This window comes from Gorilla gorilla, chromosome 14, assembly GCF_029281585.2.
Source record: "Gorilla gorilla gorilla isolate KB3781 chromosome 14, NHGRI_mGorGor1-v2.1_pri, whole genome shotgun sequence".
In the NCBI taxonomy this organism is placed as follows: domain Eukaryota; kingdom Metazoa; phylum Chordata; class Mammalia; order Primates; family Hominidae; genus Gorilla; species Gorilla gorilla.
Window position 1 is genome coordinate 65,733,618 of NC_073238.2, and position 25,052 is coordinate 65,758,669.

The 25,052-nt window shown below is 43.5% G+C and overlaps 1 protein-coding gene across 2 annotated transcripts in view; it reads left to right on the plus strand.

Annotated features, from left to right (window-relative positions):
* Positions 1-467: 467 nt before the first annotated feature.
* The window catches only part of FAM124A (family with sequence similarity 124 member A), a 61,912-nt gene continuing 37,327 nt past the window's right edge, over positions 468-25,052 (plus strand). The window contains exons 1-3 of one of the 2 annotated variants that reach the window (XM_055359890.2): positions 468-670; positions 9,512-9,543; positions 23,491-23,598. In XM_055359890.2, coding sequence (XP_055215865.2) covers positions 603-670; positions 9,512-9,543; positions 23,491-23,598 — 208 coding nt within the window. In that variant the 5' untranslated portion in view covers positions 468-602. The remainder of the gene's footprint in view (positions 671-9,511; positions 9,544-23,490; positions 23,599-25,052) is intronic. The other variant, XM_004054530.5, reaches the window with a different exon arrangement.

Genomic DNA, 25,052 nt, shown 5'->3' on the forward strand with positions numbered 1-25,052 from the left:
TCCTTCTCAGCTTTCACGTTGCGCTGAGGTTGGTTTTCTCAGTGCTCCTCCCAGATCAGGAGGTGGGGAACCTCGTGGCAAGCCCTGGAGCTCGGGATTCCCGGACTGTGGGCCTGGGGGAGAGAGGCGGCTCTCGTGTGCACACTCACCCCGCCCCCACAACACACACGCGGTCACGCACCACAGACGGGCACACGCGCTCAGCACAGCCACAGTCGCGTGCAACCAGGAGTGCACACCGCACCCACATCACACCGCATGCACAGACGCACGGGACCTCACACACCTCGGCCACTCACGCTCACACGCCCCCCACGCGCTCGCACACGCGCTCGCACGCGCACTCCCCGCGCACCGCCGCGCGCACACGCGGGTCCCGCCGGACGGCGAGGGGCGGGGCGGGCGCGGGCGCGGGTGCCCAGCCGGGCGCGGCCGGGAGAGGGCGCGGCACGGGGTTCGCGGCTGGCGCTTGAGTTGTTTGCCGGCTCCCGGGCCGCCAGACGCTCGGAGGGAGCCCGGCCGGCTCGGACTGGGCGGCCGGGAGGGAGGGCGCCCCAGGTCACAACGGCGCCCGCAAGCCGAGCGCGGCCGGGACGTGCACCATGGACCCAAAGGCGGGCGGCGGCGGCGAGGAGGACGACTGCGTGGACTCGGGCGCCGAGACCGGAGGGTGAGCCGCGCCGGGCCGGGCCGCGGGCGGGGGGCGCTCTCCGAGTTGCGCGGCGGCTCCTCCCCGGACGGGGACCCTCCTGATCCCTGCGACGGGACCAGGGCGCGGGGCTTCTCCTCCTGCCGGATCCCCCGCTCCCTCCTGGGCGGGCCGCGCTGCCCTGGGCAGGGCGGGCACCACCCGGGGGGAGGAAAGTGGAAGGACTTAAGGTTTAGTGCAAGCCCACCCATCCTGTGAGGCGATGCAGAGCGCCAGGCGGATGCAAAGACCCCTTGTCTGCATCGCTAGAGACAGGAGATGCTCTTGCACTTGTTTCCTCCTTCCTCGGGGACTTTCCTCCTGTAGCTCCGGAGCCCCCTGGAGTCCGGCCCTGGAGATCGGGAGAGGAGGAAAAGCAGGGTGGGACACCCGCACCTAAAAGTCTTTCCGAAGTCGGCTAGGAGGATGGCATTTCTCGTTATATGGCTTCATCGTGGGACTTTAATCTGTGCTGCCGAGTCCCCCTCCTCGACTCCTCCAGTCCCGCCGAACTTCCTCACCTCTAAGTGCACCTGTCCCAGCTGGACCCTTTGGCCTGTTGTACCGGCGGGATGGAGATAGTGTTGGGATTAGGATCTAGCCCTGCCTTTTTTTTTTTTTTAATATTCTCTTCGCTTCAGCGGACTCAAACAATGGGCTCAAACCTTTGGAGACTAATTAGTTAGTCTCCAAACACTGTTTTCCTGAGCGGAACAAAAGATAAAATGCCTTTTAGGAGATGAATGTCGTTATAAAGGCTTCCAGGCAGCCTCTGTCTCTAAAGGACTTTCCTGTGCAGAGTCAGCACCACATCCAGGCCGCGGGTACTGACCCAGGAGGAAAGGGTGTTTTTTCCTATCTGGAGTAATCCTGGGGGAGGGCGGGAGCTGCCTAGACTACAGAAAGCCTCATTCCTGGAAGGTCGGAGAGGTTTTAGACTAATCTCAGGATTTGGCAACCCTGTGAGGGCAGGTAGAGAATCCAGGCCCACGATCGACCCAGAGTTCTAACCCAACCCCGGCAAAGCTTTTCACAGGGCCCCTCCTGCCCCACCACTCCTAGCCCAAATGCGGGACTTTACTCCCTAGGGCATTCACCCAGCAATGGGCTTTCTCTGTTATCCAAACTTATTCATAGCTCTCTACAGCACCCAATTATAATCTGGTGGAGTAACCTGATGCTAAATGCCAAACTTCCTTGCTTCTTCCCACTCTTTGTGTAAGTGGCATTTATCAACTTTAACTGAAGATTATTGGCTTTTTTTTCCTGCCACTAGTTAGCTGGACCATGAATAGAAGAAACAAAGCAAAATTAGCCAGCTTATTTGTAACTGCGTTAAATAAAGCATTCACTAGTCTATTCATTTTCAATTTGCAGAGCTCACCTAAAACTGATATTTTTTTCAAGGGCTCTGTCTTAGAGAAGGGAGAGGAAGTCCTGGACCCAGGGGGTGACATCGCCCCAGGATCTGGACATCAGCATGACAGCGGCCAGGCCTCCTGGGAGGGGCTCCCCACTCCTGCTGACACCAGAGCTTCTGTTCTCAGCCTCTGTCACTAAAATGTGTAGTTGTAACAGGACAGAATTGTTTAAAGAATTCTTGGCCAGGCGCGGTAGCTCGCGCCTATAATCCCAGCACTTTGGGAGGCCGAGGTGGGCGGATCACCTGAGGTCGGGAGTTTGAGACCAGCCTGGCCAACATGGAGAAACCTCATCCCTACTAAAAAAAATACAGAATTAGCCGGGCGTGGTGGCGCAGGCCTGTAATCCCAGCTACTCGGGAGGCTGAGGCAGGAGAATCGCTTGAACCCGGGAGGCGGAGGTTGCCATGAGCTGAGATCACGCCATTGCACTCCAGCATGGGCAACAAGAGCGAAACTCCATCTCCAAAAAAAAAGGAATTCTTACTGTATCACTAGTATCCTTAAGCTAAAGGTAAAATAGCATGCATTTCAATGTATGCTAATTAGTTTTGTGTTTGCCATATATTCACAGAGCCCTTGAATTTCAGTTATCAAAAAGCTGTTCATCGTTTCCCTGCTTTTCCGGAGCTTGCCCCCACCCCTTACCCTATCCAGCTTTCACAGAGATTGTGTAGAAAGCACATAGAAGACAACAAGTGTTTGCTATCGTTAGTATTTTTAAAATGCAAATCTGATCATGTCTCTCCCTTTCAAGCTTTTATGGCTCTGTTATCTACAAATGCAAGGAATTTAACGTGGCCTATATGCCCTGACTCCTGTTATGGAGTCCCTTCTTCCCTCCCTGGCCTTGTTTCTCAGCAGGTCCTTCTTTGCGCCTTGTATTTTTCTGTTTCCTCGCCTTTGTCAAGCTGCCCTCTTTGCCAGCTCTGCCCTTCCCACCTGACATGCCTGTCTGCCAGGTGAAACTCTACTCTTCTTTCAGGACTCAGCTCAAGTGACACATCTGCTAAGGCAGTGATCCTTAATTTGGGGTCCATGAATTCCTTCAAGTTGTATGCAAAATGATGTGCTTTGTGAATTTGTATGAGAAGAGAACTTATTTTTTTAATCAGATTCTCAAAGTAGCTGGTGATCTATTCCAAACCAAGTTTGGGCAAGGTATGAGACATTTCATTTTCAACACACTGTGTCTGAGGTGTTGCAAGACATCCAAGTAAAGATGATGAATCAGCAGTTGGGTATATCTGTCTGGAACTCAGAAGGGAGGTCTGCATGATGACATTGCATTTGGGTACTATTTACCTGAAAATGGCAATGGAAGCTCTGGGAGAGACTAAATCAACTGAAGGTAATAGCAAGCACTTTCTTAGCATTTAGTATGTGCCACCTACTGTTCTAAGCCTTTATGTATTTCATGGACTCCTCGAATCCTTCAACAACTCTGTGCAGCAGGTGCTCTTTAAGACCAGCCTTGAGAAGCTATATTTAAACGCCCAGTCAGTAAGAATGAGCTGATAAAGGAGCCTGAGAAAGAGTAGACTTGGAGTCAAAGAAAGAAGAATATGAATCATTGAAGCCAAGGGAGGTTTGAGTTTTTGAGAAAGGAAGGAGAGATCAACTATGCTACTGAGAAACTAATGAAGATGAGGAACGCTAAACGTCTTTTTTAAATGGAGATGATGAAGTGAAGGAAGAGTGGTATTTCACAGCGGGGTGGTGGAGGCAGGAGCCAGATTAGAGTGGCTCTAGAAGGCAGTAGAAGGTGAAGAAAAGGAGACAGGTGGATTCCTTTGTCTGGAAAAAGGAGAGGCAAAAAGAGGCAGTAGCTAAAGGGGAGAGTGGAGTGAAGAAAGAGTTCTTAAACATAGGCGCTAATTGAGCAATCAGTGTGATAGAAAGGATTCTATAGAAGGGGGAAGGAGAAGGAGGAGAAAAGATGATAATCTGTAATGTTGCTTGCTTGCTTGCTTTTTTTTTTTTTTTTTTTAACAGACAGGTCTCTCTGTCACCCAGGCTGGAGTGCATTGGTGGAATCATGGCTCACTGCAACCTCAAATTCCAAGGCTCAAGTAATCCTCCCGCCTCAGCCTCCTAAGTAGCTGGGATTACAGGCCCGCACCACTGACACCATGCCCAGCTAATTTTTTTATTTTTATAAACACAAGGTCCTGCTATGTTGCTCAGAAACTGTCTTAAACTCCTGGCCTCAAGCAATCCTTCCACCTTGGCCTCCCAAAGCACTAGGATTATAGGTGTGAGCCACTGCTTCTGGCCCTATAGTGTCAGCATTCTGAAAAAGTGGAGGCAGATGGACTTCATACCACAGGGGGATGGATGGCTTTAGGTAGGAGGCAGGACATCCCCTCCTGCAATTAGAAGGGCAGGCAAGATGGGGTTTCTCTTTGGTGTAAATACAGCCCTCCATCATCTGAGGAGAATGGAGATTTGAATAGTTGTTTGGGGCAATGTTGAGCGGGTGCCCAGTTGAAATTTGCAATTACGTATTTAAATAAATAACAAGGGGTACGAGTTCCCGTTGTTATTTATTTTCTCGCAGCAATGCTCAACTACCTAGGGTCAGGCAGAGAGAGAGAGTGGGTAGTTAGGATCATCAAAATTTGGGGTAAGGGGGTGTGAACAAAACACAGAAACAAGGGCTGTCAGGGTATTGCTTAAGCTGATTATCTATCCTTTCAGTGGCATGATGGAAGAAACAGTTCTGAGAAACTTTGTGGGTCCCACTGCCAGTGGCCACGTTGGCCACTTTGAAAGTTACAGTCACAAGAGCCAGCCTGCTTGCATTCACATTCTGGCTCCTCCACTTAGGGACTGTGAAACCTTGATCCAGTGACTTAACCTCTGTCTGCTCTCAGTTTCCTCCTCTGTACAATGGGGATGACGATAGTAGTACCTACCTTCTAGGGTTGGTGTGAGGATTAAATGAGCATATATATTTAAAGCCCCTAGAACAGTGGCTGTTCAGTGTCTAGAACCCTTAGTACATGATTATTTCTCACCATACTATATTATTATTGTTATGAAGAACACTCCAAATTACAAACTTAGAGTTTTATTTAATAAAAATGGTGAACTCAAGACCATATGTTTTTCAAACTCATCACAATAGATCCTCTGTTGCTTTTAAATACCTTAAGTAATTTGATCATTCAGAGCATCTGAGAGACTACAGGGCATGCCTCAGTATTCTAATAATTATATTTTACAGATGAGGAAATGGAGACTCAGAGGGCACATGGCTCGTTAGAGGCATGAATTGAAGCCTGGATCTCCAGTGTGCTTCCCACCTAGTGAAGCTGCCTCTCCAGGAGCTGTTTGATCTGTAATTAATTCTTGTTTTCTGCTCAGACATTTTCTTTTGCTTGAAGTGCTGCTGCTGCTGTCTCACCCACCTAATACAGGCCAAGACTAAAAGCAAACTAGTATTCTTCTGTAGCAATTGATATCATTTTGAAACTCCCATTTTCCAAATCCACTTGAAAGATGCCTTGTGCTCTTATGTACTTTCTGTTAGCAAAAACTGGCAAGTCGGCTGCTGATGGTGGTAAACTATCTTAAGAAACAGAATCCCTTAAATAGAAGGACAGCCAGTTCCTTGTAAACCCAAATAAAAGCCAGTGCTTTATAATGACTGTTTCATTAGTGATGTCTTCAAGATTTGGCATGTAAGCCACTCTTTTGTATGTGATGGGTTATTTTCATTCAATAGTTTGGTCTGGCATTAATGAACTTCCACTTCCATCTCAGCTGTCACTGAGCTTCTGAACCTGTAGGGCCATACCATGCCCTGTTTCTTTGGAGGACCTCCAATTGATACTTCGCTGTGACTTAAGACATAACAAAAAATCAGGGGTCTAGACTTTAAATAGGTGGGTGGAAAAGAATAGGTGGGATGAATTTTTAAATGGGATAGGTCTTTTAAAAAGATGAAAGGGGAAATGCTGTATAGAAGACCAGATCGTTTGTTAGTACTTTGTTATCTTTGTATTCAAGGTGGAGCTAGTTAACACTAAATTTAATTCAGTGCAATGAGGGTTAACAGATGAAGTTCATGATGCTCAATAGCTGATGTTTTACAGAAACATCAAGATCAATTTTACAGGAATGCCAAGATCAATTCTTATGCCATGATTTTCCTGGAAAATAATTTATTCTGTATATATGTAGTATATATATATACAGTATATATATGTAGTATATATATATACAGTATATATATGTAGTATATATATATACAGTGTATATATATGTAGTATTCTGTATATATGTAGTATATCATTTGGTAGGTAGGCTGCTGTCTGATAGGGTAAACTGTCTTAAGTACAGAACCTCTATGTAATCCCTATATGTAATATTGTAACTAATATAGTCAAGGGACTGCATCTAACTTTCTGTTCATTATTGGCACAAATACTAAATAATATTTGGAAATATGTCTATATTTGTCAGGTGTGTGAATGTACATAATTTTTGTATTATTCTGCTCTATATCATGTGTATAAATTTTTCATTCTAAATTCACCTTTCATGCTTCATTCTGGCAGGGTTGAATGTCTTATGCATAGCCAGCTAACTAAATTCTTATGATGTGAGACCAATAAACAGAAATCTCAAGGCAGCTACCCTACTGCTGTTCCTCTTGCCTAAAAAAAACTTGTCCAGAGTACAGACTCGTCCAGAGAACCCTAATGAAATACCTGGTTATTCTCTGAAATGGTTTGAACATATTTATTATGTGCAAAATTGTTTCAAGCTTTGTAGTTTGTCTTTCCTAACAGTATTTCTAGTAAATAAGCTTTTGAGGTTATTCGGAATATATTTTAAGAGCTATAAAAGTATTTATACCTCAAATCAGTCTATATTTCCACCCATGATAATTTTTCTAAGGAAAAGAAAATAAGTATAAAGCTATATTCATAAATACCTCATTGCCGTGTGTTTTGGAAAGGTGAACAACCAGGAGCAATCATTTAGCCAACAAAAGGGTTGAATAAATTATAGTGTATTAATTTAAAATGATAATTACAGGAAATGTGTAGCAGCATGTTATGATGGTATCAAGTGAAAAGAGCAATTCAAAATTGTGTCTCCATCATTATGGCAACTGTGTACAAATTGCATATACTGAGGATCAGAGGCTGGAGAGCAGTGGGAGGCTGTAGGTGACTTTCTGTGTGTTTCTGTTGTGACAGTGGACCCGGGTGAAAGTTGGACAGCAGAGCTGGGCCATCCGTCACGGAGAGAGGGGTTTGTGTTTTACACTAGCGAGCTTGAATTTCATCCAGAGAGAGACATGATCAGATTTATCCTTTGCAAAGATTGGCTGCTGTTTGTGGAGGGAACTGGAGCAGGATCAGCGTGATCGTCAGAAGGCTGACCATTCAGCGGGCCCAACCCGGTGGTGCCCTTAGTCTCTAAAACGTGGAGGGACTCATAGAGGGGCATCAGTTATGCCAGCACCTGTCCCAAGACACTAAAATACTGTTGCACTTTAAGATTCTTGAACTATGTTTCAAGTGTAAATTTCATTCCACATACATATCCATCTGTATGCAGATCTTTAAAATGTATGCATATGTGAATCCCATCTGCTTCAAGAGAATTTGGAAAATCCTAGCTGAAAATACACATTTTAAAGAATAAAAGAAATAGAAATATCGCGCATTCTTATTGTGTGTTGTATTTGAATAGTCATGACATTTCTTTAAAGTCTGTCCATCTTAAGATGATTTTACTGTAATCAAGTTGTTTTCCTGTTGCATCTACCACAGTGGATATTTGCTGAGCAGTCACTAAGTTTATATATAATTACATTTCCAAGTATTGTTCTAAAGTTTATGTCCTGAATGGTTCCAGAAAGAATTTAATGCACCAGTACTGGGTTACAAATCCTGGGCTTCAGAATGTTGCTAATCCTTGACCCTCCCCTCTCTGTTGTCTCCCTTAGCCAGTATGTCACCATGTGCTAGCCAGTCAATCCGTTCTGCCTTCGGAGTCCTTCCTCTCCACCCACCGTGCACACTCAACTTCAGTCACTAATCATTGCTCACCTCCTGGCCTCTGTACAGATAGTATCACTTTAATTTCCTAGTCAATAAAATAAAAAATTGAATTATATATATATATAAATGCAGTTTGTAATATATAAAGGGATATGCAAATGTTGGTAGTTGTTATTCTTTCCAGTTTTAAAATTCATTGATTCCATGACTACTAAAGTATTTCATTTGCAAAAGTGAAAACCACATGTTGTTTTCTTCCATTTTGTTCCTCGACCAATAAATCAATGCAGCATTTTGAGTGATGTAGGTTATTTTAATCAGTAAGAGGCATGCTGCTTATGATTTTTTTTAAAAAGTTTTGCATGTACTTTTTAAAATGTGGCAAGAAGTTCAATGGAGTGAAAACTGGATGATTCAGGAAAGGCAGCAGGAGACTGAGATAAAAGGAATGTATATCTATAAAATTAAACATAATTAAGCAGTTTATTTGCATAACTTCATCCCCTAACTTCCATGGCAGAATAAATCCCTACGTGCTAAAGTGATTAATTTCCTACTGAGAATGACTTTGGGACACTAGGGGAAGAAAATAAGTAGCTTCCATATCAAATTTGTTGCCAGAGAGGAAAGTCTTAACAGCTACAGAAGTAGGGCAGAAACTTACTAGAGATTAAGCAGATCCTTGGCCAGAGCCCCACTCTTACGGAGGCTGAATGCCAGCAGCTGATTTCTCAGCATAGAAACTGAAAGGGCGATTTCACCCCAGCCTTAGCCTGCCTTTTCCCTTTCCCGATCACAGCTCACATCCTGTTACTCTAATATCCAGCAGGCTTTCTTCTCAGATGGAACTGAAATCAGTGGAAATATCATTGTGCCTTTGTCTCCTGGTGGTCAGCCCCACCTTGAATGTGGAAACCTTCACAGCTGAGGTTCCCTCTCTCCTCGCGCTGGGATCCTCTGCTTATGTTAGCAAAGAACATTTCCCCATGGTGTGGTGCGAAGATTTGAAGGGTGCTCATTTGCAGTAACCTTTGGAGTGAATCTGTGAGTGGTGAATGTGTTGAAAACTTTGGGGCTTCTCGCCAGAAAAATAACCATTCAAAATTTTTGCTAAACCTTTAGATGGCTTCTTCCAAACCTTATCAGAGGAATTTGCAGAACTCACATGAGAGCCCTCAGAATTCTAAAGTTCCTTTAAAGTTTTCTTTCAAATTCAGACGTAACTTTATTTTGCATAAAATGAGCCTTAGCACTACAGTTTTTACTTGGTGACATTTCTTTACCAGCTAAATGCTACTTACCACTGACTGTTTAAAATTCTGGCTTGAATAAATCATTTGGATAAAGAATTCTACTAACGCTGAGGTCTTGTGTTTCAGGTCCGACTACAGCCACCTGTCCTCCACGAGCAGTAAGTATCTTTTAAACATCCTTCAGCATTGTCTAACAGTCCCCGGAGAGGTCAGTACCATAGAGGCCATGTGTGTACATGGTTTTATAGTAGGCAAGAATCACCAAAGCATCTTTGCCAAAGAATGTGGTACAGGATGCTGTAACTCTAGAAGTGGAGGCTTTTCCTGGAGAATCTGATCATACAGAAATTCAGCCTGAAGGATGTAACCCAGGCTTTATCAGCTGCTTGTGGATGCTTCTAGGAGCATCATCTCTGAAGAATCTGAGGTAGCGCTTTCATTGAACAAACATCTATCAGATACCTGCTACCCTCAGGCAAACAGAAAGCTCAAAGCACAATTCCTGGATCCCTGCAGTTGCTCCAGCTCATCTCTTGCAAAATCTCTTCCCTTGCATGTCTGCATCTGCAGGCAAATATCCTTCCCTCTCCAATGGAGGGAACATCTATCTCTGGCAAAATCCTGCAAAGTGTGTTAACAGTTGGAACAGTTATAGCTAAAGTGGAAAAATGATAGCTAAATTCCCTAATTATAACCTACATTGGTTATACATGCCAATACGTATGTACCAATACATATGCACATTGATGTACATATATATCAGTATGTATAACCGATGTAGGTTGTAATTAGGGAATTTAGCTATTACTTTTCCACTTAAATGTGGCTAAAAGAATACAGACATTTTTATCAATCCATCATCCTGTATTTGTAATTCCTGGCTTATAGGTGGTTATTATATGCAGCAGAAAATGATCAGGAATATGTTTACAAAGACACTCTGGTTATTAAAAAGGTGCTTATATTTAAGTACAGGCAAATGTACTCATGAGAAATTATGCCTCATAACTAGAAAGAATTGAGAGTGATTAAGATTACTACATAAATGACCAAAGCCATTCAGATTGATTGAATACTTATTTTAAATTAACAAAAGTAATTGTCTTAATATAAAAGCCCTGATTGTTTAAATCAGTAAATATTAAATTGTTTTGCCGTATCTCACTAGCCTGTTAAACTCTGAATTCTAAATAGTTCCCAAATGGAGAGACACTTAATTGGATTATTCTATTTATTGATGTTCTGGCTTAGTTTTCCTTTGCAATAGCAGACTGAGCAGATAGTTTTATATCTGGATTTGTAATTTAGTGTCAAATTATATTTCATTATTAGTATAACTGCAATGAGCAATTTCTGGTCAGTTCAGCCAACTGGAGACCAAATGTTGCCCCTTAGTTATTAAGAACCTTAGTAATAATGAGAATAATGCTTCAGAGATTTGCACTCATTCCCCAAAGCTCCTGCATTCCTAAAACCAGAGAAAGCTCAGTTGAACTCTCTCTCTCTCTGTGCCACCATTTCCATTCCACTCAGTTTTGCCCAGAGGCTACATTTCTTTTCAGAATGATTTTTCTAAAATACTTGTGTGAAGCCTTAGTTCAATTTGTAGCTCACAAATCAGTCCTCTGGGTCACGACACAACACCTCTGTAGTTATCAAAACTGGTAATTTGGTTTGGGATGTTTTCCTCTCCATTATTTTAATTGCAGCCTCTGAGTTGGAATTTCTATTAGTGCAGCTGGGATCAATACCCTGCTATTGCTCTTCCTTTCTACTTTAATTGTTTGGTGGTTCCTGCCTCACTCTTCAGTGTTGGGGCCTCTTGGTGAGTGAGTGTGTATATGTGTTTCAGTTAGGAAATGTATTTGACTACAAATAATGGTGGAAAATGATGGCTAAACAAGTAGGGATTCGTTTTCCTCTAACCCTTAAGAAAAAAAAAAAAAAAAAGTCCAAGGAGGCAGTGCAGGTCTGGTGTAGAAGCTCCTTTTGTCATCTGACTACACCGTTCTCAGCTTTTGGCTTCCTTCCTCAGGCTTGTCTCAGAGTTATAACATGGCTGCCTCCACCCCAGCCATCACATCCTTGTTCCAGGCAGGAAAAAAGAAAGGGGAAGGGCAGAAAGTACCTGCCAGCTGAGCCATCCCCACTTTTTAAGGAATTTTCTCAGAGACTCTACCCAGTAATTTTTATCTCTATTGGCCAGACCTTGGTCACATGTTTAACCCTAGTTACAAGGGAGTCTGAAAAATGTTATGTTTTCTTTGGTTACATTGTCACATGCTATGGTTCCATTAATAAGGAAGAAGGGGAGAGTGGGTACCGGGGTGGGGCAGGTAGGGGGAAGTGGGGAGGGTTGACTGTCCCTGCGTCAGCACCAGCACGGTGCCTGGCCTGCCTCTCCTCCCAGCCAGGAGCATAAATCCTGGCGCCACCTACTTTCAGGAGAAGGCCCCTTGAGCAGTCAGTGAAAGGTAACATAGTTGACTTTCTGAAAAGATTTGGAAACAATTTTAAAACCTAAACTCTTAAATCCTTTAAAGTATCAATTTGACAATGCTACAATAAGAAAAAAAAATTTTCTAAGTAGATTTTTAAAATAATGTTTCCCTACAAACTATATAATCATAGGGGTCTGAGTGGAGAGAAGGGTAGTGACTTTGTTATTTATCCTGAATGATTTAGTTACAGGGCCTCTCCCAGTCACAGTCGAGACTTGGGGTGGCACTGTCTGTGTCCAGCAGGGTCCCGGGCTGCCCCTGCCCTACAGTTGCATTGTCCCAGTCCCAGTTTGACATCCTGGGAGCAGCTCCTGCATCTCATTGTCATTCTGCCACTGCTGTCAGCCTCTCTCGACTCAGTGGCTTTTGAATGATTCCTGATTCCTGTTGGGAATTGGGAGTTAATTCTAATCATTCACTATTACAAAGTGGATTTTTCTGCGTGTGCAAGTGAGTCTTACTCAACATTCACATGATGCTCCTTTACCCATTTGTTCCTGAGTTCACAGGGGCAGAAATGCTTCCTTGGGGTAAGCTAGCAAGAGCATCGACCTTGTTGCCTGCCTGTCCACAGCTGAGTTTCCATTACTAGGGATTGTAATGAGACCTCCCTCCAGAGAGCACCATTCTATTTAGTTGTCTTTTTCCTCAAAATGCAGGGGCTGCTTCCTCATGCCAGCTGCCCCATGGGAGAAAAAGAAAAGTTATCACTAAGCAAAAGGTATAAGAGTGGTGGCGTGGTGAGGTGTCCTGAGTTCTAGTCCCAGTTCCACCATGAATTAGCCACATGCTCTTGGGTCATTCACCCTCTCTGGGCCTTTGTCTCCTCCTCTGTAAATAAGATGATTGGGCTGGAAAGCCTTTAAGGGCCCTTCCAGAAGCTCTAGGAGGCTGAGATATGAATGTCCAAGAAACTCCTCTACAAAGAGATGGAAGGAAGGAGGAGGAAAGAAAGAAGCAGGGAAGCACTGAGGCACTTACATATTTTCTCTTTGCTCTCTTTTTGACCCAGCATAAAAATCTGGAGGCCTGGACATCCTCTCTCGTGGCCTGTAATGTAAATTCTAAAGCAAGGGCCGGCCAGAATCAACCCGAGCTCTGAACTGTGAGCTGCCTGTAAGTCGGTCACAGTAGACAGACTGTGGTGAAAGGCAGCAGCTCCTTTTTGTCCCCCTCCCGTCACAGAACTGCACAGGTCTAGGGTAGGGGCAGGCATGTGGACTGCTGGGCATCTTCCTCTTTTCCTCCACCTCACAGATCATGGAACTGCACTTCGCTGACTTGTCCTCTATCCCTGTCCAGATCTGGGGGATGTGACCGGGGGGCTTCTTTAATGGATGGTTTGGTTTTGTCTGGGTGAATTTTTTCCAGTTGCAACTGGTTCATTTGCCTTTTTCAGATCGACAAGGAAGATAGGATTTTTATTTTTATTTTTTTCAATGTTTTCTGAAAGGCTAAACACACTGTTGGCACTCAGGAGATCTCAATAAATCATAATACTTGCTATGGAAGATTAATTTTTACTTCCAGAATCCTATTTTTCCAGAAATCTAGTGAGATCATCAAGCCACTATGTACAATTTACATTCTTATGCGGTTTAAATAAAAGGAGGGAAATTATTTATAAACAGGAGAAAAGAAAAACAATAATTATGCCAGGAAAAAAATCAACTCTGCCACGTAATGCTAATGAAATTTGCATCATGTATGATTGAATATTTCCATTCAAATTAAGATTATAATCATACTTAGAGAATTACTCTTAGAAGGTATTAGGAACTTAAAAATTATATTTTTAGGAAAATATGACATTTTTTGAAGATATCTAGCCCCAGAATAAGCCAATAGGAAGTAGTCAAAGAATTAACTAGTCCTATTTGAGGCTGTTCTGAAGGAACCTTCTCTATTTTGTCTCCTAATTTTGCCTCTAAAACTGTTCCTCCTCAAAACTCAGGTTAGTCATGAACTCTTTATCTGACACCTTAGGAACTGCCAGCGATGGCAGGAATGCCTTGTAGGCAGCAGAAAGCACAAATGCTAAAAGATTGGGTGAAGTGATAGAGGGCTTCTCCTAGCCCCTTGACAGTTCCCTGAGGAATTCTCTGTGGCTGTGGAAGTCAGGGAGAAAAGGCCACCAACAGTGTGCTCTGCTGATTTGAGCCTGGGAACATGTACTGAGCCATGCAAAAAGGCACACCTGATGGGTGGCTGTGAGTCACTGAAACTGTTTTTCAACCTCCTGGGGCCTCAGATTCCTGCCCTCTTCCATTTTGACCCTACCTTCTTTTTCCAGCTTCCTGCTCTGTCCCTCCAGTAACTCAGATAGCCTCCCTTCCTGTCGACATCCTCCCTACTGCTTTCCTGGGGTTGCTGTGTCTGAACTGCCCTCGAAGCAGCCCCAACTACGCACAGCTGCTGCTCTGGGCCCCTGGATACACTCTTATTGAGAGAAAAGGGGTCAGGTGGATCACAGGTGTTTTTCAAATAGGCAAGTCCGGGTGTCTTGGTTAATTACAAGCCGTTATAGCTGGTCTAGAGCCACCACTGGGGCTTGTCAGTTCTGCTTGGCTTCTCTGTCTGGGAAGACATCTCATCCCTTCCTGAGACTGTCTTTCCTCACAGCTGTCTCTTTCCACATAAATGCTGCCTTCTCCCTTTAGTTTCTCAGTCATTTCAATATTTTCTTACAAGTTCAGGATACTGATGCAATAAATGTTTTGATTTTGGCCTTGGCCACATTTTTGCAACCCCTCAGCATTTTGGAGGGAAAGATGAGCTCATTATGATACAATTAAGCAATTACATTTGTGATAAGCCAATGTAGGAGCTTTGAAAGCAACACATGGAAAAGATATGATTGCATACTGTAGAACTCCTCACCAATGGGGAATATGTGAATATATATGATCTGTGTTTCCATATGCAAGAGCTAAATTCAGACTTGGGATAATGAAGTATTTATTATTTTCTTTCTGTTTTCATTAGAGAAGATGATAACTTATTGACAGATTTTGCTCATTTTAGAGCCAGTTTTTTATCACATCTCCAAAAAAGGAAGATCAATGTGTCAGAAGAGATGCTAGTAGTCAATTTAACTTTTATCCATTTGTAAATGTTACAGTCTTCATTTTTTCTTCTGTGTAAAATACTTTCCCTGTAATTCTCAAAACAAATATTCTTCCAAAGTCTTATTCCATAAGATCTAGGCAAAACTCAAATCTGTTTATTAATTCTCATAAAGAACAATTTTAGCGATTGAACTTGCTTAATTTTGTGATTAGCATGGAGTTGGCAGTGTTCACACGTTTGTGAAAAGACTCAAAAATCCACCTCTTCCATCCCCAGCTTCACACCCTACTGCAGTAAAAGTGTCATAAAGAAAAGTCACCAATATTTTCTAAATTAGAATGTAGTCTCTTAGAGTTAGTTGTATACCTTGAGTGTCTCAGTTCAGGTCTGCCCCTATTTTCATTAGTTTTTTACTTCCTTAGCTTCCAAAGGGCTTATTAGTAATACTAATGATTGTTTGATATACTGTAGTAAACCCAGCAGTTGACATAACACAAATGAAAGCACGGGGGAGATGGTGTACTTATTTCCAAGTGGAGGAATATCATAGGGTTTTGAATTTCTACTCTACCATCCACAGAGCTGGAAGCACTTGAGCATGCAACTTCCAGCCAACGAACCCCAAATAAGAACTATTTCCATTTTTATTACATTTAAGACCATGTCCTGGCACAACAGTCATGTTTATTCGCAAAACTCTTCTCAAAGGAGATTCAGGGTGAGCTGTGGCACAGCTGGAATGAGTCTGCAGCCATGGATCGGGTTCTCCATAAGGGGCTGAGTGTTGGTCGATGGTGTCAGTGATAACATGTTCCATCTTGGTGTGTGGCCATGGCTGCAGAAACCAGTGAGAAACCACTGAAATGCTGTACATCTGGACAGATCAATCTGATTTCCTTATCCAGTCTGTCTTCTTCTGTGGCTTTTCCTTCAAAGTGACTGAAGAATTCAAGCTTTTACTCAGTCATATCTATTGTATTCCAGGCATGGTGCAGCTGGTATACCTATAGCTACTGTCCCTGTAGGTGTATGGTATGAGAGAGCACCCTTAAGGTTTCTTTTCCCCACGCCAGAAGCCAGGGGCCTCACTCCAGCTTTCCCTAACTGTGGAGAGAGGGCCCTGCTGCTGGTGGCTCTTCCCACAACCCCAGGCATTGAAGCTTTCTGTGGAGGGGCTTTGGGATACTTGTCAGGTTCCTGGGCCCTCCTCTTAGGGCTGGGGCCATTTAGCATGTAGCTGGTAGGTGACACTAATAGGCCACAGGCCTGGGTGTGGCATTTATGGCAGGTCTGGGTTTTGCAGCCACTTAGGTTTTGGCTCAGCCATAGCCTCAGAGCCACAGAATGCCAGCTGTTGTGGGTCAGGGCATCCTGCTTGCTTCACATTTTGTCAGCTGCCCAGGGAAGGTGTTAATGGCCTGGTAGAGCATATAAAATCACCAAACTGGAAAATTTGCTGCTCAGAGTGTGGTCCAGGGACCACTGCATCAGCATCACCAGGAGCTTGTTAGAAATGCAGAATCCCAGGCCTCCTGAGGCCAGTAACTTGTATGTACTGAAAGTTTGAGGAGCACCGAGCTAGCCCGTCTCTTCGTTATGCAAGCTCGCTCTTAAATCATCCCTGATACAGGTGGCTTATCTGAATCTCTTACTTTTGGGTTCTAATTTTTAAAACCTATAGGCTCTAGGATCCACCTAATATCTAGATGAAAAACATTTTTCACTTGATATTTGCATTTTTAAGTTGATAATTGAAAAGATTATGTTTATCCATTGAGAGTGGTTTATGCTAAAACACAGGATATATCCCTTATGAAGAGGGTAGAGGTGTGTGTTTGGGGTTTGTCTGAGAAGCAGGTAGCAGCCTTACCTGTTGGACCATGGAAGTGGCAAATGAAACCTCTGAGATGAAGGAATCTACTGAAGCTGAACGTGTGAGTCCATTAGATTGTTATTTCATGGTGTGGGGCCTGTATATTCAGAGTCCTCTGAATGGGGGCCTGAAAAGCTAGGCAGTATTAACTATCTGACAGTTGATAAGAAAAAAGCAATAACCAAAGATATGCATCAGGAAATCACAGGGTAAGGACAGTATATGACACAGACAACTCGTTTGATGCTTTGCTACACTGGCATCCATTTCCAAAAAAAATATGGTGTAGTCCTTCTGGTTTCAAAGGTCAGTTTTAGTTGTGTGACTTCAACTCGACAGAGGGTGTTGATTTCCATCCAGGGTATGAAAGAAAAATGGAGGCAGACTTCTCGTGACTACTTTTTTCTCCCCCTGAAAAGCTGAAGTGGTACTTCAGGGATATCTGGTCTACCAGAATCGTCAGGATTTCCCCCAAGACAGGAAATGAAAGTGAATAACTGCCACTACTCCTTACCTTGATGTGCCTGGTGCTTTTCTCAATTTCAAAATAATTTTTTGCTACCCGAATAATACATAGTCATTGCAGAAAAATCAGAGAATACAGATTAGCAAAGAGAAGAAAACCCAGAATCCTACTATCCAGAAGCAACCATTATACATAATTTGGTGTCTGCCTTTGTAGGATTTTTTTCTGAGCATCTATATATTTATGTAGATATATAACATTTTGGGTAATAATTTACCAAAAAATGGCATTGTATATTTTGTTTTATAGTCTAATTTTCTAACTATAGTACAAACATCTTTATATGCCAGGAAACTCATCTCTATAATAGTTTGACTATTCATATAGTATTCCCTTATATTTTTGCACTGTACTTTATTCACCAGTTCCCTATTGTTGGTCCTATAGGTTGCATTCACTTTTTTACTACTGTAAACAGCATTGCCAAAAACATCTTTCTAATAGGTCTTTGTGCATATCCTTCCTTATTAGAAAAAACTCCTACAATTGGAATTGCTGGGGTAAAAAGTGTACTCTTTAAAGCTTTTGATCCCTATCGCTAGGGTATTCTCCAAAGGTGCCATTTCACTCTCCCACAGACACGGATGAGAGTGTCATAAAAATTGTGATTTTATGTACACAAAAGATTATCTGGATAGATAGATACATATGTAGATAGACAGTAGGTTTTTTAAACAATAACAATGAGCAAAATTACTCTATGGAGTAGGTTATAAACGGGGAGACTTTCAGGTTTTGGAGAACCACAGGGAAATCTTTTCTGCTGCCCTCACTGGAAGTGTGGTGTTGATGACAATCCTGCTCCAGCCTCGGACTACAGTAACAGCCACAGCAAAGCCATTGGTGCTCCGTCCAGCCTTTATGGAAAATATTTTCCACTCCAGTACAGTTTCTATCTTTGTTCAACATCCATACTGCTGTCTTTAACTGCTGATGGTATAACAAGTTAGAAATAGCTGAAAAATGTGATACAAAAAGCCAGGTCATATCCTTTCAAGGTTACAAAATTCAGAGTCGAAGAAAACTAAGATGATCCCATCATTCTTCCTTCTTTCTAAACCTTCTCTCCTTCTTCCACATTTGTGAAACTTCTATTTTGCACATCACCTGATTCGGGAAGGGAAGGAATGTTCCACATGCTCTCACTCCCCTTTTTATTTTGACCTGACCCTGACATCTTCTGACGTTATTATTGGCACACAAAGGAAGTGAAGCTGCGCAGTTCAACCTGTGCTTAGAAGAATGATTTTCCTTTTCGTAACAACAGTAGTTGCAAGACATCTTTCCTTTGTCAATTATGGAGATAATTGGGCCTTTCTCTACAAGTCCATATTTAATATTTCATTGCCCCAGGCTTGAGGAGAGTGAGGCTCAAATATGTAGGGCCACAGATAGACTGAACTGGGAAGTTAGAGGTCTCTCTATGAGACAGTGTGATGAAGGGCTCGCCATCGGTTAGATTATAACACGTTCTGCTCTTCATTGAGAACTCCTATAAGAAGCTCCTATTATAAAGAGTATGAATTTTCAGTCACCAGCTCAGACATAAAAGCAGTACTGCTTTATTTCTCTATAATTGAGCTGAACTTCATCTTGAGCTGCCACCCTCACCCCCTAATAAGTGAAGACACAGTCCTGCTCTTCTCAGGGATCCCAATGCCTGCAGGGCTCAACCCAGGAGAGGTTCGATCCATGATCCTTTCTCAGAACGCTTCTGGCACACAGATTTTCATCAAGTTCCTTCCAGTCGTCTTCCTCCCACCAGAAGCCCAAACTTGGCATCTGAGCTGGAAAAGCTGCCCTTGCAGCCCCACATGTTCTTCTGCCTTCTGGTTCACAGTGTGAACCCTCTGCTCTAGGTTTTTAGCCTTTCCTGGCTCAGAAAGCCTTTTCTGTCTCCAAAAGCCCAGCTCTTGCAATAGAGAGCCTTGCCCTTCAAGACCATTTCCTCTGTTATGAGTTAAAACAAAATTTTCAGAAATTCAATTACTAAGTTTATCTGCTGCCATCCTCCCTGAAGCAGTGAACAGCCAGGACTCTGTAGGTGGAGGGCCCCAAGGCGATTAAGAAAACTGTGGGAAAGGGAAACTTGGTTATTATTTCTGCATCCCATTCTCTGCGTCATTTAGAATGTATCATCTCCCATTTGTATTTTTGTTACATTTGTCGCGTGTGAAGGTCTTGGCTTCTCAGTTAGATTGTAAGCTGCCCAAAGGCAAGGACAAGCTATGTCTCCTCTTACTTGGAGTCCTTGGGGCAGGCATTTCAGGACTAGGTGCCACTGAGGTATGAAGGAGAAAGCCCTGAACTGGGAGTTGGGAGATGTTTGTTCTCTTTCTAGACCCACCATTGACAAGTGGCCTGACCCCAGCTGTAAAATGAGGGGGCTGGACTGACTGTCTTACCCATCCTTAATTTTCTAATCATGTCCAGTAAGTTTGTTCTCCAAATGGGCCCAAAGTACACATTTTCTAAGGAGACTTAGAAACAAGTACTGGAGACTTGTCAGTGTTATATTAAAATTTTCAAAATATTTGAATATTCCACTGAATTTTAGGCCAAAAAAAAAAAAAATGAGTCCCCAGTCTCCATCCACTTCCTACATTGCTCGTTTGATCATGAGCAAAGCCAGCGCTGGATTTCGTCACTGCTGCGTCTACTGCGTTCAGGACATGTTTTATAAGCACATATGCAGTGGCTTTTCTTAGAAGAGTTGCAACAGCTAATCATTATTCATCTGATTTCTCAATATCCTGCCAGAATAAGTCCCTTTTTAAGATAAATCTTGACTAATATAATTGTAAGGATTCCTCCCACGAGCTCCAGTGTAAGACAGAGGCCTGGAGTTTCCTGATGAACAAATCCTTGGGATAGGCTTAGGCTAACATCTTCCTCTTTTGTCTTTTTTGTTTTGTTCTTTTTGGTAGATTTCTTTCATTTCCTAATACAAGATTAATATTAATTCTGTTCCTCTTGTTTCCAAGCCCTGCTCTGTCATCTCTGGATCTCCAGTATTTGTTGAGATCCTGACTTTCTCAGGATGACTTTTCTGCAAATGAAAATGACAAGCACATAATGTGGTTTAGAGAGAATTAAAATTACTGAGTAGAAGAAAGGACTCTGTGTAGAATGCTATAGCATCTTCAGGCATTTTGAACCGTCAAATTTTTATGCAAGAGGAGTCTTAGTACATCATTAAACATGGTACATTGCTGGGTGTCAGGCCTGCATTACCTTCTCATAAACTTTCAAAGTCCTTGCAGTCCCAAGGACTTACACACATATGCTAGATATGTTTAAGTGTTTCTAGCTGCAGTTATACCTCCTCAAACTAATTACATATCAACCTCCTGGTCTTCTCCCAGAATCTCTGTCAAGCTGTATCAGGATTTAAAGTGTCTGTCATTCCTTTGGTTGGTGTCCGGCTTTTGCTCCCCCTCCTTTTCCCATCAGGAGAGTATGTTTCAGAATGATGGACCTGAATGAAGCTTAGAAATACATTTAAAGTAAGATGGATGTCCCATTTCCAAGTGGAAAAAAAAAAAACCGGCAGGGTATCTAAAGTATCTGCCTTACTTTCTATATATTTTTTTCTTAATAGTGTCCTGGTTTTAGAATGAGCTCAGGAATATGAATTAGACATCCACATCGCTGACATTGTTTCTGCAGCAAATCATAAAAAAAATGAGAGGGCAGTCGAATAACTGTTATAGCAAAGCCACCCTTCTTATAAAAGCGTGAGAGGGCCTATAGACCAGAAAGATCCTTTATTGTACTCCTCTGCCAAATGAAAATATAAGTTTTAGCTTAATCATTTCAGCCTAGGTTCAGTTCTTCAATTACAGGACACTCCTGTGAAATCAGGCTGAGGAAGAACCTTATGATCTATATTATAAATGCAGTTTGGATCTCCATGTTAAAAATCCTATATGTCACTTCACTGCCACCACAGGTCATTATTTCCAGCACTGCAACCAGTCTCGCCACTTTCACAGCCCAAAATTGCAGGCCAACAGGCCTTGTCAAAATTACAAAATTACCAAGAACAAAGTCTGAGATTTTGTCTTAAATATTGGTGGAGTAAGGGAGTTGCTTACACATTTTTCATTAGTTCAAAGTTTCAAAGAACTGGCTTCTAAAACTATGAAAAAAAGAGATGAAGGCAGGTTATTCATTACATTCCAGATGAATAGCGTCTCCCAGGAAGGAATTTGGAGGCCCCTTTCTGAAGGCATTTGTTTCTGGCACTCTGGGGAATGCCTCAATGTGGGGAGGCTAGCCCTCTGCAAGTTTTGTGTTCAGCGTCACCCAGAGCCTTTTTCCCTCCTGCTTTCATATCTGGTTGTTGTTGGGTTTTTTTGTTTGTTTGTTTTGAGACAGAGTTTTGCCCTTATTGCCCAGGCTGGAGTGCAATGGTGTGATCTCAGCTTACTGCAACCACTACCTCAAGGGTTCAAGTGATTCTCCTGACTCAGCCTCCCAAGTATCTGGGACTACAGGCACCCGCCACCACACCCGGCTAATTTTTTTGTATTTTTAGTAGAGACGGGGGTTTCACCATGTTGCCCAGGCTGGTCTTGAACTCATAACCTCAGGTGATCCACCTGCCTTGACCTCTGAAAATGCTGGGATTACAGGCTTCAGCCACCACGCCCAGCCCAGATCTGGTCTTTATTCACAGTGTCAGCCGGTGCCCTGGACATGTCTTTGTTGTGTGTGTGACGCACCATCTCACCTGAGTTTTCTGCCACTGGATCATGTGGGTCTGGTTGGCAGACCAGTATCCCAGCCCCCAAGCCACTCAGTGCTGTTGATGGGGGCTTTAGAAATGCAAATAAGTGTTCATTCAACCTTATGCAGCTCTCAAGCCAGGCTCCAGGGCCAGATTCCTAAACCAAACAACCTGCAACAGCTGGAGGTGCCCTCCTTCATAGTCTGTTGGCCTCATCGGGGATTACTGGGCACTGCGGTGTTGGCAGTAATTTTGGCACTGGAATGGCGCACAGCAGTTTATTCCGTCAATGGTAAATTGTTACAGCCACTGCCTTGGAAACCACGTTGAGCATGTGTGTGTTCAGTGAAGTGTCTGTCTGTAGGACTTAGCTACCCGGCTTCATCTTATATATTTGTTTATTGTCTGTCTCCCTCACTAGATTATAAGCTCTCTGAAGGCAGAGACTGTTTTACTCACCACTGTATCCTCTAGTGCCTGGCACATGGTGGGTGTTCAGTAAACATTCTTTGATTAAATAAATGATGAAACTAAATTGCAAATTGTCCGTGACCAATTGTGTCTAAAGTGACAATCATATTAATCATTGCCCAAAAATTCTAGAAAGGGGTACCTGAGCTTGTCATATCCTGAGACTTGTCCAGGAAGTTCTTTTGGAATGAGAGATATCTTCAACTAGACATGCCCACTGCTGGGGAGGGGGTGCTCTGGGGACACACCAGTTGGCCAGTTCTGGGAGGAGGGCTAGTCTGGCAGGCACCGGGCAAGCAGTGCAGGCATGGCTGATCTAAAGCCCAAGACTGCAGAGAGTGGTTGTGAGGGGCCCTGGCACAAGCAGCACTGAGGTAGGTCCAGCACCCGGAAGTCTGTCAACAGGCAGACTGCCCTCTTCTTCCGAAGACTCCAGCTGAGGATGCCCACCCAGGCGAAACAGCCAGTCCGTTCACAGCAGGCTCTCCCACCTAAGGTGGGTGAAGGAGCTAAGCCATGATTTCAGAGCCCCAGCCAATTTGGGGCAGAAAAACCAACGCAATGATTCCAAGTGAGGTGGCATCGTTCATCTGGGATAATACCCGAGGTTTGTTGTCTTCTGCCAAGGAAATCAAGGATGTGGACACACAAGGAGTGAGATTAAGAGCAGAGCTTTAATAAGCGAAAGAAAGAGAAAGGCTATCTATCTCCTGCAGAGAGGGCTCCCAAGCAGGTGTCTGGTCTGCCACAAAATACTTAGGGTTGTGTAGATGAGCTTGAGGAGGTGGTGTCTGATTTACATAGGGCACAAAAGATTGGTTGGACCAGGTGTGCCATTTGCATAAGATGCAAAAAACTGGTTAGGACTAGGTGTGCCATTTGCACAGCATGCGAAAATCTGGCCGCCCCCTACTTTAATCTTTTATTATGCAGATGGATTCTCCACCTGGCGGATGCCATGTTGCCTGTTCCTTTACTGTACACACGGTGACAAAGAAAAGGGAAGATGGAGCCTCCAGGTTGAACATACCTGGCCCTCAGGTAGCCCTTTTCTATTGGCGCAGCTGCCGGCATTCATCTGTGCAAGCTTCCAGCTTGCTTATCTACATCTACAGCTCGAATTTTCAGACTGCTCTTTGTTAGAAAAGAAATGATTTGGGGGCTGCTTTTTTGTTAAAAGCAAAATTCTGCTAAGGGCTCTTTTATACTCACTATGTGCCTAAATAATTTCTTTCCATCTCCTGTATCACAAGGATTGTGCCCTTGAGTAGTGAGAGGACATAGTGGTGAGGAGCACAGATCCGGGGTTCAGACAGCCCTTGCTGTTCTCCAGGCAAATGGTCTTGAGCGGGTCAGTTAGTAGTTCATCTATCATAGTGTTGCTTTAAATGAAAGATTAAGTGAGCTAGTATACATAAAGCTTGTAGGACAATGTCTGGCAAATAATAAGAGCATAGTAAATGGTTGCTATTGTCTAAATTAATTTTCTGTTAAATTTAAATGGCCAGAAACAGGATACACAGGAGAGGTAAAATGTTGGAAAAAATATATATATAACAAATGCTCAGGCTAATAGTACACTTTCTGCATCATAGAAGGCCTGAGCTTGTGCACTGCTTTCTTTAACACTGTTTTCATTTTGTGTTATCAAAGGAAAGCCTAATTGTCTATAATCAAATGAAAAAGAATCTCCCTTCTCCTTAGGAAAACACAAACTAATTTGAAAGCCTTGTTAATGGTGTGCTAGCAGCTCCCATCCTCCCACCAGCCTTGGGGCAGTCTGTGCCACTGCTCTGTTTGGTTCTGGTCTGTGTTTTACCATAATTCAACAGGTGCTCGCTAGGTCCTTTGAGAAGACATGTAATAGATATGATAAAGGCAGAGCACATCCCACAGTCATGTCGTCTGTGCTTCTCCAGGGAGGCATAGAGACTTTTCGTGGCAATTAATTATTCACATTTTCTGTCCTTCCCCTCAAATGCTTGGTTTCCTGTCCAGCTCCACAGAGGCACGTTTCTCTGGGGCGGGGGGGGGGAGGGGGGTGGGGGTGTAACTCTAACACCTGATGACAGCTTGAAGCTGCGTTTTGTGTTCTTTGCTTGTGTTTTCAGGTCACGTGCAGCGGGTACATGCTAGTGATGGCCAGAGCATGCTAATGCCACTGCTCATTCTCCTTAGCTCTTCTGGGGCAGGGTCTTAGCCACTTACATGTCCCTGGTTCAGGCAGTGCAGAGGGGGCTCTGGGGTCGGGTCTTCATCATCCTGGCTCGCCTGCTCTTGGCTGCCTCCCAAACTGCCAGGCGAGCTGGTACTTGGTGGAATGCCTTTCAGCTCACCCCCCTGCTCTGAGGCCGGGCATTTCACCCTTCTGCAGAGCTGTAAACATTCACTCATCCATGCAGACTTCAGCATGGTCTTTGTTACTGCTCTCAGGGAAACCTTTGTGTAACTGATAGAGATGGCACAGGGCTGAGCGCCCTGACAGCTCCACTGGA